This window comes from Rhopilema esculentum, unplaced genomic scaffold (assembly GCF_057945365.1).
Source record: "Rhopilema esculentum isolate cy_ngs unplaced genomic scaffold, ASM5794536v1 HiC_scaffold_28, whole genome shotgun sequence".
Classification (NCBI taxonomy): domain Eukaryota; kingdom Metazoa; phylum Cnidaria; class Scyphozoa; order Rhizostomeae; family Rhizostomatidae; genus Rhopilema; species Rhopilema esculentum.
This window is the reverse complement of record NW_028300839.1, coordinates 86,420-104,744: the sequence shown is the minus strand read 5'-3', so window position 1 is coordinate 104,744 and position 18,325 is coordinate 86,420. Positions and strand designations below refer to the sequence as shown.

General features: G+C 35.9%; 1 protein-coding gene across 2 annotated transcripts; it reads right to left on the bottom strand.

Annotated features, from left to right (window-relative positions):
• Nucleotides 1-4,270: 4,270 nt before the first annotated feature.
• LOC135682959 (uncharacterized) lies at nucleotides 4,271-9,073 on the bottom strand. 2 transcript variants are annotated; one of them, XM_089115382.1, is made up of 2 exons: nucleotides 7,554-9,073; nucleotides 4,271-7,343 (listed from the first exon to the last, which is right to left on the bottom strand). In XM_089115382.1, the coding sequence occupies exons 1-2, from the start codon at nucleotides 8,767-8,769 to the stop codon at nucleotides 5,881-5,883; spliced, it is 2,679 nt and encodes an 892-aa protein (XP_088971508.1). In that variant the 5' UTR covers nucleotides 8,770-9,073; the 3' UTR covers nucleotides 4,271-5,880. The 2 variants fall into 2 exon arrangements, with proteins under 2 accessions (XP_088971508.1, XP_088971509.1); XM_089115383.1 differs by having other exon boundaries at nucleotides 4,271-6,423; nucleotides 7,204-9,072.
• Between the last annotated feature and the right edge of the window lie 9,252 nt (nucleotides 9,074-18,325).

The window sequence follows — 18,325 nt, the reverse complement described above, 5'->3', positions numbered from 1 at the left end:
ATATTTTTATCTTTCAATTGAGATAAGTTCCTGAATATAATATTCTTATTAAGTAAAGCACAGCACAGGACAGTATCCAGCAATGCCATATCTTTTTATCTTTCAATGAAGAACAGTTCCTGAAGATCATATTCTTATTAAGTGAAGCACATCAAAGGACAGTATCCAGCAATGCCATATCTTTTTATCTTTCAATGAAGAACAGTTCCTGAATATATTATTCTTATTAAGTAAAGCACATCAAAGGACAGTATCCAGCATTGCCATATCTTTTTATCTTTCAATGAAGAACAGTTCCTGAATATATTATTCTTATTAAGTAAAGCACATCAAAGGACAGTATCCAGCAAAATAATATATTTTTATCTTTCAATTGAGAACAGTTCCTGAATATCATATTCTTATTAAGTAAAGCACAGCACAGGACAGTATCCAGCAATGCCATATCTTTTTATCTTTCAATGAAGAACAGTTCCTGAATATATTATTCTTATTAAGTAAAGCACATCAAAGGACAGTATCCAGCAATGCCATATCTTTTTATCTTTCAATGAAGAACAGTTCCTGAATATATTATTCTTATTAAGTAAAGCACATCAAAGGACAGTATCCAGCAATGCCATATCTTTTTATCTTTCAATGAAGAACAGTTCCTGAATATATTATTCTTATTAAGTAAAGCACATCAAAGGACAGTATCCAGCAAAATAATATATTTTTATCTTTCAATTGAGAACAGTTCCTGAAGATCATATTCTTATTAAGTAAAGCACATCAAAGGACAGTATCCAGCAATATAATATATTTTTATCTTTGAATTGAAAACAGTTCCTGAATATCATATTCTTATTAAGTAAAGCACATCAAAGGACAGTATCCAGCAATATAATATATTTTTATCTTTCAATTGAGAACAGTTCCTGAATATCATATTCTTATTAAGTAAAGCACATCAAAGGACAGTATCCAGCAATATAATATATTTTTATCTTTCAATTGAGATAAGTTCCTGAATATAATATTCTTATTAAGTAAAGCACAGCACAGGACAGTATCCAGCAATGCCATATCTTTTTATCTTTCAATGAAGAACAGTTCCTGAAGATCATATTCTTATTAAGTGAAGCACATCAAAGGACAGTATCCAGCAATGCCATATCTTTTTATCTTTCAATGAAGAACAGTTCCTGAATATATTATTCTTATTAAGTAAAGCACATCAAAGGACAGTATCCAGCATTGCCATATCTTTTTATCTTTCAATGAAGAACAGTTCCTGAATATATTATTCTTATTAAGTAAAGCACATCAAAGGACAGTATCCAGGAAAATAATATATTTTTCTCTTTCAATTGAGAACAGTTCCTGAATATCATATTCTTATTAAGTAAAGCACAGCACAGGACAGTATCCAGCAATGCCATATCTTTTTATCTTTCAATGAAGAACAGTTCCTGAATATATTATTCTTATTAAGTAAAGCACATCAAAGGACAGTATCCAGCAATGCCATATCTTTTTATCTTTCAATGAAGAACAGTTCCTGAATATATTATTCTTATTAAGTAAAGCACATCAAAGGACAGTATCCAGCAATGCCATATCTTTTTATCTTTCAATGAAGAACAGTTCCTGAATATCATATTCTTATTAAGTAAAGCACATCAAAGGACAGTATCCAGCAAAATAATATATTTTTATCTTTCAATTGAGAACAGTTCCTGAATATCATATCCTTATTAAGTAAAGCACAGCAAAGGACAGTATCCAGCAATGCCATATCTTTTTATTTTTCAATGAAGAACAGTTCCTGAATATATTATTCTTATTAAGTAAAGCACATCAAAGGACAGTATCCAGCAATATAATATATTTTTATCTTTCAATTGAGAACAGTTCCTGAATATCATATTCTTATTAAGTAAAGCACATCAAAGGACAGTATCCAGCAAAATAATATATTTTTATCTTTCAATTGAGAACAGTTCCTGAATATCATATCCTTATTAAGTAAAGCACAGCAAAGGACAGTATCCAGCAATGCCATATCTTTTTATCTTTCAATGAAGAACAGTTCCTGAATATATTATTCTTATTAAGTAAAGCACATCAAAGGACAGTATCCAGCAATATAATATATTTTTATCTTTCAATTGAGAACAGTTCCTGAATATCATATTCTTATTAAGTAAAGCACAGCACAGGACAGTATCCAGCAATGCCATATCTTTTTATCTTTCAATGAAGAACAGTTCCTGAATATATTATTCTTATTAAGTAAACCACATCAAAGGACAGTATCCAGCAATGCCATATCTTTTTATCTTTCAATGAAGAACAGTTCCTGAATATCATATTCTTATTAAGTAAAGCACATCAAAGGACAGTATCCAGCAATGCCATATCTTTTTATCTTTCAATGAAGAACAGTTCCTGAATATATTATTCTTATTAAGTAAAGCACATCAAAGGACAGTATCCAGCAATGCCATATCTTTTTATCTTTCAATGAAGAACAGTTCGTGAATATATTATTCTTATTAAGTAAAGCACATCAAAGGACAGTATCCAGCAATGCTATATCTTTTTATCTTTCAATGAAGAACAGTTCCTGAATATCATATTCTTATTAAGTAAAGCACATCAAAGGACAGTATCCAGCAAAATAATATATTTTTATCTTTCAATTGAGAACAGTTCCTGAATATCATATCCTTATTAAGTAAAGCACAGCAAAGGACAGTATCCAGCAATGCCATATCTTTTTATTTTTCAATGAAGAACAGTTCCTGAATATATTATTCTTATTAAGTAAAGCACATCAAAGGACAGTATCCAGCAATATAATATATTTTTATCTTTCAATTGAGAACAGTTCCTGAATATCATATTCTTATTAAGTAAAGCACATCAAAGGACAGTATCCAGCAAAATAATATATTTTTATCTTTCAATTGAGAACAGTTCCTGAATATCATATCCTTATTAAGTAAAGCACAGCAAAGGACAGTATCCAGCAATGCCATATCTTTTTATCTTTCAATGAAGAACAGTTCCTGAATATATTATTCTTATTAAGTAAAGCACATCAAAGGACAGTATCCAGCAATATAATATATTTTTATCTTTCAATTGAGAACAGTTCCTGAATATCATATTCTTATTAAGTAAAGCACAGCACAGGACAGTATCCAGCAATGCCATATCTTTTTATCTTTCAATGAAGAACAGTTCCTGAATATATTATTCTTATTAAGTAAAGCACATCAAAGGACAGTATCCAGCAATATAATATATTTTTATCTTTCAATTGAGAACAGTTCCTGAATATCATATTCTTATTAAGTAAAGCACAGCAAAGGACAGTATCCAGCAATGCCTTATCTTTTTATCTTTCAATGAAGAACAGTTCCTGAAGATCATATTCTTGTTTAGTAAAGCACATCAAAGGACAGTATCCAGCAATATAATATATTTTTATCTTTCAATGGATAACAGTTCCTGAAGATCATATTCTTATTAAGTAAAGCACAGCAAAGGACAGTATTGAGCAGTACAATGTATTTTTATCTGAAAAATTTTTTGGTGGTACCGAATTTGAAAATGGCTTTGAGAAAAGCAAACATTTCATAACATACTTCTCGAAGCTTTTTCGTGTGACACTCCTCAGAGTATAAAACGTCAGAATAATGGTCCCAAAGAACACGATGGAAAATATATACCCAGCTATAGATCGAAATAGACCAATCAGAAAAATAGAAGCACGTTAGTGCCATATTTTTATCTTTCAATGCAGAACAGTTCCTGAATATCTAGTTATTATTAAGTAAAGCACAGCAAAGGACAGTATTGAGCAGTACAATGTATTTTTATCTGAACAATTTTTTGGTGGTACCGAACTTGAAAATGGCTTTGAGAAAAGCAAACATTTCATAACATACTTCTCGAAGCTTTTTCGTGTGACACTCCTCAGAGTATAAAACGTCAGAATATGGGTCCCAAAGAACACAATGGAAAATATATGGTTGAGTGGTTGAGTGTATAGAGTTGCGATTCAAGGGTCTGTGGTCCTATTTCCTGACATGAGCAAACTTTCAAACAGTTTGAGAAGAGTTCATTTTTATCTGTATTTCCAGTTGTAGAAATCACGAGGTCTGGTCATATCGAGAGGAAGGACCAGAACACTGCTCAATAAGCATAGCTTCTCAGTCTACTAAAAACTACCTTTGAAAGCTATGTAGCGAAAAATACAAATCGAAGGTGACCGGTTGCCATTTTTAAAATGGGGAACCTCCTTCCTGGCAGTTATACCAACTTGTGCTTTTCTTGACAAATAATTTCTAATTATGATCCTTTGGTTTGTAAATTCGAACCAATCCAGATGCCGATTCCCCATTTTTGGTTTTTTTCTCTGTTTCCTTTCTCTCATGGGCTCTGCTCTATCCGTTCCTATCAGTTCTCAGCAAAGGACTCTGCTATGACAAGTTTATCATTGACATTGTTGGAGAGTACTAAAGACGCCACGAGTGATAGTTTTTCTATGAAAGACAGTTGGAATAAAGGAATCAGTGCTATTCTATGGACTCTGTTAAAAAGCGTGCTTTTTTTCATCAGTAATCAGACATTATACCTAAAATCTTTTGGTTAGTAACTCGCGTCGAACAAAGACCACAAAGTACGTACACATTTATTCCTGTTAATGTTTATGTTTTCAAAACTCTTTATACTGTCTGTTGAACTTTTTATATAGCTAGACCATTTTCATCACTCATTTTACAAAAACGCCTACCGCATTGTTTGACCACGCCTTTTGACCACGCCCGTTGACCCCACCCATGTATGCTATTGGTCTATTTTGTAAGTCAGTCAGATTTTACTCTGGATCCGCCCCTGGTCAGCAAGACAGAAATTTTTGGTGCTGAAGTAAAGAAAAGTGAGGCTTGAGTTAAGAAGGAAGTTCAACTTTTTGAAACATGGGGCAAAACTAAGTAGTATGATTTTTGGATTTTTTTGTCAGATTTATTAGTATGTAGCAATTTATCTCTAGCAGATATGTTTAAACTTTTCAAATAGTATTAAAAATTTTGTAAAGCATTTAGTCCAGCCTTTCCTAAAATATAAAACTAATTAAACTGTTCTTTCGAAAAGGAAGCCCTGATATTCCAGGTCTATCTATTTTGCCAAAAAGTTGAATATTGTTTGTGTATATTGTAGGAGGATGTGCCTTGCAAAGAATCTTGCAAAAACGAAACACTTTGTCGACTTACTAACATGTTGATTCATCAACAATCAAAAATAAGGAGGTTAAAAAAACGAGGGAAGGATACTTAAAAAAGTTGGTTAGTCCATCTTTTGTTATTTCAATTTTATATTCATGATTATTTTCTATTCCCAATTTTGATATAGATCCGTGAGGTTCAAGTTGCAACTATATGACATTACACACTATAAACATAGCAGAACAGTTAAACAGTAATTTTCATAAAATATTCTTGTATGAAATTTTTTTTTATATTCTAAATCTACTCTTCAGTAGACTGAAAAATTGTTGCCACAGGGGTGCTGTGGTGAACCCTCTTTCGTGCTGTAGAAATTCTGGACAGCAGAAAAGACAACCTCGGTTATGGAAAAACAAAACCTTGTTGTAAGAACACACATATGGAAACACACTGGCCTAGAAACTCCTAGACAGCTTTTCGTAACTATTTACTTCATTTTGTTTTCAGACAATTGCAGTTTTTGGATGCATGGATTTTGTAAGTAATTAATGAATTATATTAAACTGTCGAGCATATACTGAACTAAACTACCTTACTATAGCTTTACTTACTTTCAAACACTGTTTTGTTGTTCATACTGTATGTTAGCATTATCCTTTGGTCACTGTGTCTCTGCCTTTAGTAAGGCTGTAAAATGAGCACCATCATATAAGACAGTCAATGGCGTGCGTCCTTCGTAATTATTTGTAAACGGAGGATAAAGCCAATGTTGCATCGTACCGTGAGAATGTATGTTGAGATGATCAACTAATTCTTCAAAACTTGCATCCTCGAAGTAATATATATCAGTATTTCTCAACAGAAAGGACTGATACGAATATATGGGTCGGTTAAGTACGTCGGCAAGAGCAAGCAGTGCCATATCACCACAATATGTATACAACCCTTTGATTTCGTTCACATAATCGTTGTATGTGAATTGAAAGCCGACTTCACGTTGCAGCTGTCTGAAATGTTCCTCATGCTTGTAGATGTGATACAACGTTATCTGTCTCATGAACGTTGCAATTTCAACAGTTTCAGGATGAGGGAACAGCTGCTTCCAGATAGAATAAAACAGGCAGCTTCCATCACCACTTGTCTTCGCTGCTCTCAAGTATTCTTGAACGACAGGGTGAAGTAGATCTTGCTGCCCGTAGTCGATCTGCGTGTAAGAGAGATCAAAATACATTAATACATCAATGCCACGCAGTATATCAATAATTGCATCAAACTGAGCACTGTGTTGTAAATACGTGTCTACTGATGCATGTAAAGGAAAGTTTAAAGCATTCCAAAGAGCTTGAAGGTTGTGGTGGTCGCCAAATATCACAGATATTTGCCGCTCCCTTGTACCCTCATTGCCTTTTTTGGACTTCTTCGTCTTAGATGGTGGTCTGCTTGAAGTAGACTGCTCCGCCGGCTCCTTCTGACCTGCATAAGCGGTTCTCGGTTTCTTAGGCGGCACTGGCGGATGTCTGTCCATCTTTTTCCAAGGCCTCTTGGAATTCTTTTTCTCTTTAGGAGATTCAGGGGGTCGCATAGGGTATTCTGGCTCAACTGAACTGTCGCCATCCCGATCAACCCGTATTTCATCCTTTTGCTTCATCCACTCCAGCAGGTCTCTGTAGAACGGTTTAAGAAGCACTGCACCTGGATCGTAGTCGAGCAAGTGAAGGTTGTCTAGCGAATTGACTCTTGACAGTGCAACATACGCCTGGCCGCTGGCAAAGGAGTTCTTGTTCAGCAATATGTATGCCTTCTCAAGCGTCATACCCTGAACTTTGTGGACAGTCAATGCCCATCCTAGAAGTAAGGGGAATTGAGTACGTACATACTGAACTGCGGCTCCAGGGAACGAAAGATTTTGTTTCATTCTGGTCACCACAGTCTTCCTGCCAGTTTTGACATTTTCAATAGTAATATAGTTTTGTTGAATACTTACAACGTTGGCGATTGTACCATTCAACCAACCGTGTTCACCATCTATATTCTTGGTAAGAACAACTCTTGCAACCACCTTCAGAGTAAGGGTGTCCTCGAGTCGTTCTTTGTGATAAGAGCGTATCTTTTTTCTAACAGCTTCTGAAAGTGGATTGCCTGTTACATCTGAATCAGTAGCATCAAATGTAAAAGGTTCTGTATCAAGCTTGTCTAGAAAGATACTATTCCAATGGTTTCGCTCCCTTCTAAAGGAACAAATAATGGCTGCATTACTTAGATCAATAGCATCGATATCATCAATTGAAACAACTTTAGATCTAAGAATGTGATCAATTTCACTATTTGTCTTACCAAGACGTATAGTGGATAGCATATGTTGAAACGTCTCATCATCTTGACGCTTTATATCCTTGAGCATCACAATACTGAATTTCCTCCACAAGAAAGAATCAAATATGTCACGCTCAATTGCTGGAAGTTGTGCAGGATCACCCATCAAAATGATGTGCTTTCCTCCAAATGGCATATGCTGTTGATTGATGGTTGGTGCCATATCTCTTAAAATCTTGTCGATCACCAAAAACGGCGTCAATTCTAAGAGAGAAAATTCATCAATGATTAGTACATTGGTGTTTGAGACAAGTTCATACTCGATTGTACCTGTCTCCAAACGGCTTTTTGCTTCAATGTTCATTTTAAAGAAGTGATGCACCGTTTCTCCTCCAATAAGGTAGGCTGCTGCACCTGTTGTTGCCAGCTTCCTAGCATTCAGATGAAGGACACTGGTAGCATGTTCCATTATACCCTTCAGAAGGTATGACTTGCCAGTACCAGCTTCTCCCACAATGGCAGTCAACAGTTGTTTACCTGTCGAGAGAACCTGTGTAATATAATCATAAGCAAGCCTCTGTGAAGAAGACAGAGTTTGCTCAAATTCTGCCAGGTCAATGCGATTGTTATTGACCCTTAAGTTACCTAGATCTGCATGATCTAGATTGAAGTCAGCATCAGTGACTTCTTCTTCATCTTTTTCGACTGCATCAGCTCGATAGGCAGTTGTTACCTCATCAATGAACGTATTGAATTCGTCTTCACCGATCCAGTCCATGTCCCGTAAGGAATGTGCTATCTTGCGCAGATGAGCGAGTGAGAACCCTTTTTGCTGTTCATGCTGGCCTCCTGTCATGGCATCGTCTTGCTGTTCAATCGGGTTACGAATGGCACATTCTTCCATGTACGTTTTTGACACGTCGTTTGGAGAAATGACAGGCGTTTCTTTCCTCAAAGGCAGATTTAACACCAGCTTCTGCATGTAGTAGTTCTCCTGGTTTTCACCATTCGGAAGGTAGAATCTCCACCTGGCAACAGCTTCAACCTTGCGCTGTTTCCATCTTCTACCCTTTCGGTCAACGAGGACTGCCGGACGTACTTCTGACGTGTCTTCCTCATCTGAGCTGTCATCATCCTGCTGTAAATTAGAACGACGACTATTATTAGATCTGTCTAATAAATATTTTTCAGCCCAGTCAACGTATAAAACGTTCTCGAGCTGTTCAGGGCGTTCCATATATTTATCCAGCAGATTAGAATAAAAAATATCATCACTGTCTGGATCGCAAGGAAGATCCTTCTTACGCTTGACAAAGCCGTATACAGGTTCAAGGTCTGTAGGAAGTTAAATAACCTCCCTATTTGACGAGCATAGAAAATAACCAAGGTTGTTGTGGTCAACTTCCAATCGACCTACAACCCTGGTTCGTATATACTTCTCTGTGTCAGAGGCATCCTTTGATACTTCCAGCTGAAACGAAGGCTCAGTTTTAGCAACATACTTGGCCAGGTACATTTCCCAGCCTGATGCTGTATTTTTCTGGATGCTCCCCACAGGTAAAGTATTTCCTGATTGTAGGGAACAACCAAAATGTCTTCATGGCATCTACGACGAGGTAGGTATCTGTTACCAGCATTGTTTAACCTCTCCTCCTCCTGAACTGGGTATGGAAAACCATACTTACATTTCCTGAGGGGCTTGCCATGAGAACTGGTAAAACACTTGTCCTTTCAACATCTGTGCACCTGTAGACGTCGAACAAGAGACTTTAGTGAATTAACAGTAGGGTTTAATTCGCCACCCCTTGGCATTTCAGCACAAACTGCGTGGTCAGGGATTGTCTTCTCCTTACACCAAACAACCATATGGTTGTGAATGGCTCCCCTGGCCTGGAACTCCTTACGATCCCACCAGTCAATGACTTCTCCAAGTGGGCCATTAGGGTTGTTGATAACTTTCTCTTTGAACAACTTCAGCCTATTGTTGTATGCAGTTACAGTTTCGATTGAATACTCCCTGCTTGGATGGATATCCCGCAGTTCGTACTCACTGTCTACGTCAATCATAGGCTGCACATTACCTGGACCATTAATAATATGATTCTGTATTTCAGGCCAGTTGTCGTTTTGTGTCAGAGTCACAAAGAAGGTCGGTTGTCCAAGTTTTCTGCTCAAAGCAAGCAGGTCCAACGTTTTACTGTTCCAGTAACTTTTTGAACCAGTTATTGTCGCTGGAACAATTTGGCCAAGTTTATCATAGAACATTGACTCTTGTAGCTGTAGGCTTGTTAATGCATCTACTCTGTCAACACGCTTAGCCTTCCGAGCTTTCGCCAAATAAAAAAGCTTCATCTTTATCTGCCTGTCATACCAGTGAAAGGAGAAACTTGGATCCTTTCTCCATCTGGCATCTTTGTTTAAAAGCATATGCTTGAGGTATTCTCCAGCTTTCATGCAAGTATCCTGTGACCAACCCCCAATTCCAAAAGGAAACAGGTGTGGCCACAGCTTTGGCTCCAGCTTTGGATCTTTGTAGTTGACCCTAGTAAGCTGCTTCAGTTCATGCAGACTCTTGTTCATTCTAGCGGCAATTGGATGCTGTATTCCTGCTTGATCAGCTCCTTCATTCAAGAAATTGGGAATTCTACAGTCATCCAAGTTTGTAACAATACCGCTAGATTCGTCGTGCATATGACTGTCCACTGTCTTATTGAAACTTGCAGCAAAGTCTGTAGCCTTGTGCAAGTGTAATACCTTGTCAGGGTCAAAACGATACAATGTGTCATAATTAGCAGAAAATGACTCAAACAGTGGATTATTGTTACGTAACCATAATAAAGCACGTTTAATACGCAACTGCACTTCATTATTATTTACGTTTGTATCATTTTCATCACGGTTAACCATGAATCCATACATACCATAGTAGTGGTAGTCCGATTTGGTTCTGGTTCTGACGTCACCTGGAAAGTGCTCCCAGACCTTAAACTTATCACTATGTGGCTTAACTATTTTGGATATAAGACCTGCTAGTGATATTTGGCCTTTTTCATAGGGAGATACCAAGTCCCTAAGTGGTTCAGGAACATAAAGTTTCCCCGTTTCTGGGTCTGCAGCGTTGTACAACTCAATCAGCCCACGCTTGCAGTTAGTACAGGAAGTCCACCTTCCCCTGTTATTCTGATAGGCTAGTTCCCCTATTGTATCATAAAGATCAAGTACAGAAGGTGTTTCACAGCCTATGCAAAGTGGGTCAAAGGCAATAAGTTTGATGTGCCTATTACCTCTTTCATATGGTATGAGGCGACCGCAGTTATAGCAAATGTACTTAAAAATAGGTTGGCTTGCCAGTTCCGATGAGGCCTGACGCATACTTCTCAACCTCTCTGTACAATCTGGAACATTGCAAGATTCCATCTCCATACCGTAATTTTGCACAGGTGGAATAGATGAAATTTTTTTTGGCTTCCTAATAGAATTGCAGATTCTTGTAACTGTTGGAAGCGAAATTGAAAAAGGAGGGAATTTTTGAAGCCAGAGTTTTCTGGTTTCCTTGTATAAATATGACTTTGACTTCTTCTTGCATTTACCCCTCTTTGGAACCATTTTATAGCAATTAACAACTTCATCCTTCATTTTTTTTGATATCATAGAGCTACCATTATTAGCATGCCTTAATGGGTGAGGATCGCATTTCTTTGCCTTACGTTGTGGCTTTACTTTCAATGGTTCTTGCCTTAATTCCTCAGTCTCAACAACTGGGGTGTTCGATTGATTATCAATGACATTTTCTGGTTCATCCTGCTTAGTTTTGGCGGGCTTATCATTATTTCCGACGGTTTCAGTTGCTGTTGATACCTTGCCTTCTGCCCCCCTAGTTAACTTGCTCAGCTTGATTTTCAAGGCATTCACAGTAACCTTAGAATTTGGAAATAATTCTTGCCAGCGCTCAAGAACAATGTTCATTAACCCTATCCAGACTAGGCTTTTTGAAACTTTCGGGAGACTAGGGGGGGCACAAAGTGCCCCCCCTCCGTAATTTCTTTGTCCCTCTAGCTAGGACAATGAACTTTGTTTTGATGGTACTCCTATCTTTTCTCCACATTTTAGTATTATTGCTCAATTTTTAAGTCACGTGGTTTTACGATGACGTCATCATAATGGTGGCCGGGTGAAGCAAAAATTTAGAAAATTTTAGAAAATCTTAAAATAATCATTAATTCCAAAGCATCGGGCTAAGATATTAAAATGATCAAATTTGATGCATTTTCTAATAGAAACAAGAAGATTGCCACAATTTTAATGTTACTTCTCAAAATTATTAACGTTCCAAACAAAAGAACTCAACATATTTTGTATTTGGCTATAGTATTTTCTATATAACTAAATGATCGATACAACCAAATGTCATGTTTGAGTTCATTTTTAGTGCCTTAGCAGACAAATTATTCTAAACTTGCAGTTTTATTAATGTAATGCCTATAAATCTGTCAACAAATGCGTGCGCATGCGCAGCAGAAAAATCATAGAAAAGGATGTTGATTTTGAATTTTCTGGTCAGAATCATGAAAAGAGCACAAATTTATGCCTAGATACTAATTTTCATCAATATATCTAGTTTTGTTGCGAATCCGTGGCAGATTGAACTGTTTTTTACTTGACTAGTTTTGAAAACGCCCCTACACAACCCCCTGATTAATAATAAAAAAATTATCTTTTTATATGAACATGTGTCAGATAGGTTAAAACTAAAAGTCAGGAGGTCTGAGGGGTATTGCTTTGAAACTCCTGAAGTTATGAGAGAAAAACCAACCACTTTGTGCCCCCCCCCCTAGTCTGGATAGGGTTAATGCTCGCCCATCACCTTTTTCTTTCTTAGCTAAGGCGGATTTCCTAATACTAAGCAGTGTTTCATTCATGTCATTTGTCCATGTTATTTTAGGTTTTCCCATTTGTTAGAAGGGTTATATAATGGGGGTTATTAAAATCCTGCAAGAAAAGAAATAAATATTACTGATCAACTTTAGACAAGACTCAAATATTTCTGATCTTTGTGATTGTTGTGCAAAATAATATATCTTAAATTGAATCTTTGTAACAGCATCAACTCTTTGGTTTGCAGTTATATAAACATAAATCGTATCAAAGTTAATTACAGTAATAGTTGCACATTTGGATGTAGAATGCTTAAAAATGTTAGAAGAGGTAACAATTTGAAACCTCTAATTGGCAAAACAAAAGGAACAAACCTCTACCAACAAAAAGGCAGAACCAACAGTATCTATAATGAAAATCAGTTCAGTCTTATCATATGTAATATATAATGAACACATTAACAGTGACGGTTTAACATATTTTCTCTACATTTGCTAATTCAATGTTATATTTTCACACATATAACTCAATCATATATTATAGTACTATATAAATTAGTTTCAGTCATAGATAATAAAATCATAACCATATGCAGACCATATGTTGAGGACTAGTTCCCAATATCTTGTGCTAAATGATCTATAAATGATTTCCTGTAGAAACATGCCTATAGTATGGCATTATAATCTAATAAAGTACGATCAAATCAAGTTGACCTTCAATTCTAGCATATATAGTTCTAATATCATAGTACTATACAAAGCAGTTTATGTCATAAAACAGTACTAAAACAAAGATATTTGGACCATATTTTGAGGGCTATTTCCCAACTTCAATATTTTGTGCTAAATGGTATATGTATATTTATTTCTGTATGAATATGCAGATAAAATGGCAATACAATTGAATAAAGCAAGGTCAGATTAGTGAAATACAGTCATTCATATATATCATTCATAGTCAAATCAAGCATGTATGAAAAAAGCATTAGAATTTTGGTGTAAAAAGTTTAAAATGATAAACCTTGGCACAGAGAGGTGGTACCCCCATCGATAAGTTGGTTCCCAATTAGAACTAATGTTGGGGCACGTTTTGAGCCATTTCACCAGTCTGTACCTGTTGTCACTCAAAAGTTCCAAATAGCCAAAAAGTGCCAAAAAAAAGTGCCAGGATTGCACTTGTGACGTCATTATTACGTAGGTGCCACGCCCAATCACGCCCATTTTTGGACCAAAAGGTGCGCATCTGCCCAAAATCTTATGCACTAAAAGTTCCGTGTCGATACCTGTCACGGTTCCAAAGATATTCAAGAAAAACCGTTTTTCAAAAGGCTCGTGACACGTTGTTTGCCCCTTTTACCTCATGACCCCCACTGCCCCCAGCTCTGAGATTTTTTATACATATATGGCATTTTGTCATTATTGATGATAAAAAAAGAATTTTTCGAATCCGACGTGTAGAATCCGACATATAAAGACACTAGCTATATTCATGTGCAGATTTTTTTGGCCCACCGAAAGTGGGGATCTCAGAAACTACACGTCGGATTCGAAAAATTAGGCCCATTTTCAAAAATTCGTTTCTCTTTTATGAAACAAGTGTTAGTGTGGGTAATATGTGGAAAAAATTGGTAAATTAGTAGTCTTTGACCTGTCATATTTTCCCCAGAATTGGCACATTTGTAATGGCCGGTATTCAAAAAACGTTTAGGCCCATAACTTCCGTTATACATGAGGTACCTCGGATATTATTGCAGCAAACGAAAGATCTCGTCGAAACAAATCGATTGATGGTATTGGTTTTGGGGTATCACTTAGTAATGACGTCACTATGACCGGCTGAAGCTTTGGCATATTTCTGTATTGGTGTAATTGTTCTGACTAGGCCCGATCCCCGTTTTGTGTTGTGACTTTTCAAGCTTTATTTCCATAACTTGGCAAGTATACAGAGTAAATTAGGGGCCAAGGGCTCATTTTAAAGGGTTTTACAAATGTAATCTGCTGGTTTGAATATTTACCAGATTGGGTGTGGCTGTGATGTCATTGTGACGTCATGGTTTTAATTTTATTAAAAGAAATCAAAAATTAAATGTTTTACATCAAAATTTATTGAATCAGATGAAAGATCTCATTGATGCGATTCGAATGGTGGTATTGGTTCGCGTGTATCGATAAAGGTTTAATTTTTTAACATTTTGAAATGTTCAGACCTTCACGAATTATCAGGTTGCTGTCTGCCCAGTCGTCGGCCTGTCACTGTTTCTCATTTATCTTATTGGTAGAGAAAGGAACAATCAAATCGAGCCGTTCTTTGTTCATTTTTTTAAAACTTTATTTTTAAACAATGTAATGGAAATTTCTTTTGTTCATATCGATTGTATGCAAATGATCGAACGTTTATGGCGAGTCAGTTTATAGAACTAATTTGCATAACAATTTCAATGCTATGGTTCATTGTGGTACATTTAGTTCTGAGGCATGCCGCGATCAGGAAGATGCTTGTGCGATCTTTAGAAATTTACATGAATGGGTTATCATGTAATACTGGAAATACTTAATTGAATTGTTGATCAATTGAATGTGAGCCGTTGATCTGTTTGTTGATAGAATTTTATATCATTCGCAGATGGATCGGTAGAACTATCGGGGGTTGTTCAAGCCTCGTGGCGTGGTTGGATTGCTTCGGCATTGAGTTACTGATGTTCGGTAAGTTTCTTATTTATTTTAGTTTATAGTATCTTTTATGTCTCTATTTACGTACTATTATTTTCATGAAAGATACCCTCACTGTTTGCGTGTACAGAAGCCTATATACTTGATGTATTTTTGATTACTTGGTGTCATATATATTTTTTCGCTCATTACACGTTTTGATGCGTTTGATGGATTGATGATATAATTATGATTCGCTTCTTTTCATTTCAGGATCAATCCAGACGCTGATGTCTACAGGCGGATAAATGTTTTCAAGGATAGGACTTCCTCCGTTATTTACCAAGAAAATGTACCTACTTGAAAGGATAGAAAAATTCATGTGCTGTTCGTGTGCGACATGGCCCTTGAATGGATTGAACTATATTTTCATAATAATTGGACTTTAATGAGGACTTTTAACATACTCAGAGGCGGATCTAGGGGGGTGCTATGGGTGCTTGAGCACCGGTCAGAATTTTCGGCGATATAACATTCAATGCATTTTCTCTAATCTCTGAAAAAAGTTTTGAATCCTTTTAGATGATGTAAATGCATTTTCCAGTAAACTGATGACATACGGTCATGCGTTAGTTAGCATAACCTGTATCTGCTTTAAACTATAAATAGCTAGAAATTTCATGTTGAGCTGCCCTGGAACCAATTTTTTTACTTGTCCTTCAAACCACACTCTCGGCCAATGAGCTACTTCAATTCTACGGGTGCTTGAGCACCCCTATCAATCAACCTCTAAGGTCAAAGCTGCAACTGAGCCAATCACATCACGCTCTGATATGTATTTCCGCAATGTCGAGCACCCCTATCAATCAAAACAAGGCTTCAACCAATCCGTTTGCCAAATTTCGGCTCATCTGAGCACCCCTATCAATCATTTAATAAACACTGGTGCATACCGTCACTGAAACGACTAAACCTGTTCGTGTAGCAGCAATGGCGGACATAAAGTCGTTGCTGTTGCAGGTGTTCTCGATTATTGGTTGCCAGTTGACTGAAGAAATTGAAACGGAAAACGAGCTTTTGAGTATTCAGTCAATCGTGAGAGAGGTTTTTGATAAGAGCGTGGTGGATGGTGTCGTGACTTGTGGAAATACACAGATCGATGAGTTCGCTGAACTGCAAATGCCAAAGGTTCAAGTACTGTCCCGTGGAAGTTCTGACCTTCGGCCTTTCAGGTTGGTAGTTTCCTTTACCAGGCTTTAAATGCACAACGTTTTAACAGAATATTTCTTGGATTAATTCAACAAAAATATCGAATTTTACAGAGAAAAATGCGCACCCCCAAAAAAGTGGTGCCAAGGATTTTTGGTTGTTGGGGTGGTATGGTAATTATTACCAGAATGAATTTGATACCCATTTCTTGCCAAATGCAGATGACCCTAAAAACGTACTACTTCAACAAGGTACTTAGTAAAACAATCAATTTTTATCAACAAATTCTTACAAGTATTGATTTAAAGGCATTGAGTCATGGTAAATAGGCCTTCTCTATAGGGGTCATTTGGAATCGGCGTGATCGCTGCTGTTTCATGTGATACTTGCATCCGTTGTTGACAACTTGCTATTGATGGAAATTGTTTTGTCAATCAGTACGAGGTCAGTTATGAAAATCAAGACTCAGCGGATTCTGGCACTTAGAGTATACTCAATCCATTTTATCATGACTCGATGATATTTAAGTCAATTTTCGTATAGTAATGGTCAGTTAACGTATCAATGATTCATTTTGCTTTTTTTTGTTTGAAACATTTTAGCTGCCTTTTTACAAAAATGAACCAGCGTCTGAATATTGCAGAGCAATCAAATATTGACTAGCGACCTAAAATGTCATTCATCGATTAATGTGATGTACAAACTGCGAGGGTAGCAGTGTTATTTTTAACTAGCATTGCTAGCAAATAGGCTTCTAACAAAAGAGATAATTTTCTATATAGTTATGCTTTAATACTTGAATTAAAAAAGATTAATTTAACGAGATGGGTGTTGCCTTCATTTAACCGTAAAGAAAAGTAGGGTGTGGCATTATTATGGCTATTAAGGCAACGCCCTTAAGCACCCCTCAGATTTTCCGCTGGATCCGCCTCTGCATACTGGACATTTATGGATTGATTGATTTACTATTGTTATTTTGTTTCATTGGAAGTATTTTGTTGATTCCATTAAGATACATCGCGTTCGAAATTGGAATTATTTTTTGCGCGTTTTAACTCTTTGCTCACGCCATTTCTATGTAACAACATTTGAGTCCTGAAAAATTTTTTTTGCACGAAATTCAAGGTATGTTTATTTTTTTCTAATAAATTTGTTCTCAGCTATTATAGAGCATTCATTATATTCCTACTTTGGAAAGGTATGTTGTAACTAAATCTAAAAGATTTATATTGTCTTTTTTTGACGGAATTTTGCATTTTCTCATACTTTTAAATGGCTTTGGCCACCATTTTTGTGTTACTTTATATAAAAATTTTCCAGGCGAATTTGCAATTTCACCAAATGTTTTAGAAAATTTGAGTTCTTTGTGTGCAAAGTTGTATAAATAGTTGAAAAATTTGACTCCTTGTAATACATTGTAGCAAAATTTCAGAAAGAAGATATTACGAAAAAACCATGGAAGTTGCAAGTCAAGAAGAACGGCCAGAAACCGTCACAGTATGTTTTAAAAATGTAAAAAAGGTTATTATTTGCTTACTTCATAATACTAAATATATACAAGTATTTTCCTTTCAAATATTTGTAACTTACATTAAAAATTAATGACTTATATACCGACTTTGCTTACAATAAATTTCATGTAGTTGATGGTCAATCTTTGCATTGGGAATTTCGTTTCAAATTTTACAGTATTTATTAGATAAATTTTTACTGTTGTATTGTAAAACTTAATAGTCACATTCTTATTCTGTTAGGAAATACCATTCGAAAAAAAAATTGTAAACATGAGAAGAACTGTGGCGAAAAATTTCGATATAAAATATATCAAGGGGATTATATTATTGAATAAAGAGAAAAAGAAGCTCAAGGAACTTAGGTATTTATCTTCTCACAATTGTAAATCCTACTGTTACACAGTAAAAAGTTGTTCATTTTTCAATTTATATGCTGCGAATATATCATTCTTTAAATTATTGAAATTATTTGAAGATGGTATATTTCATTTCTGATTGTTAATAAATCTTTTAATATTTTAATATAATGTACAGGCCAATATAT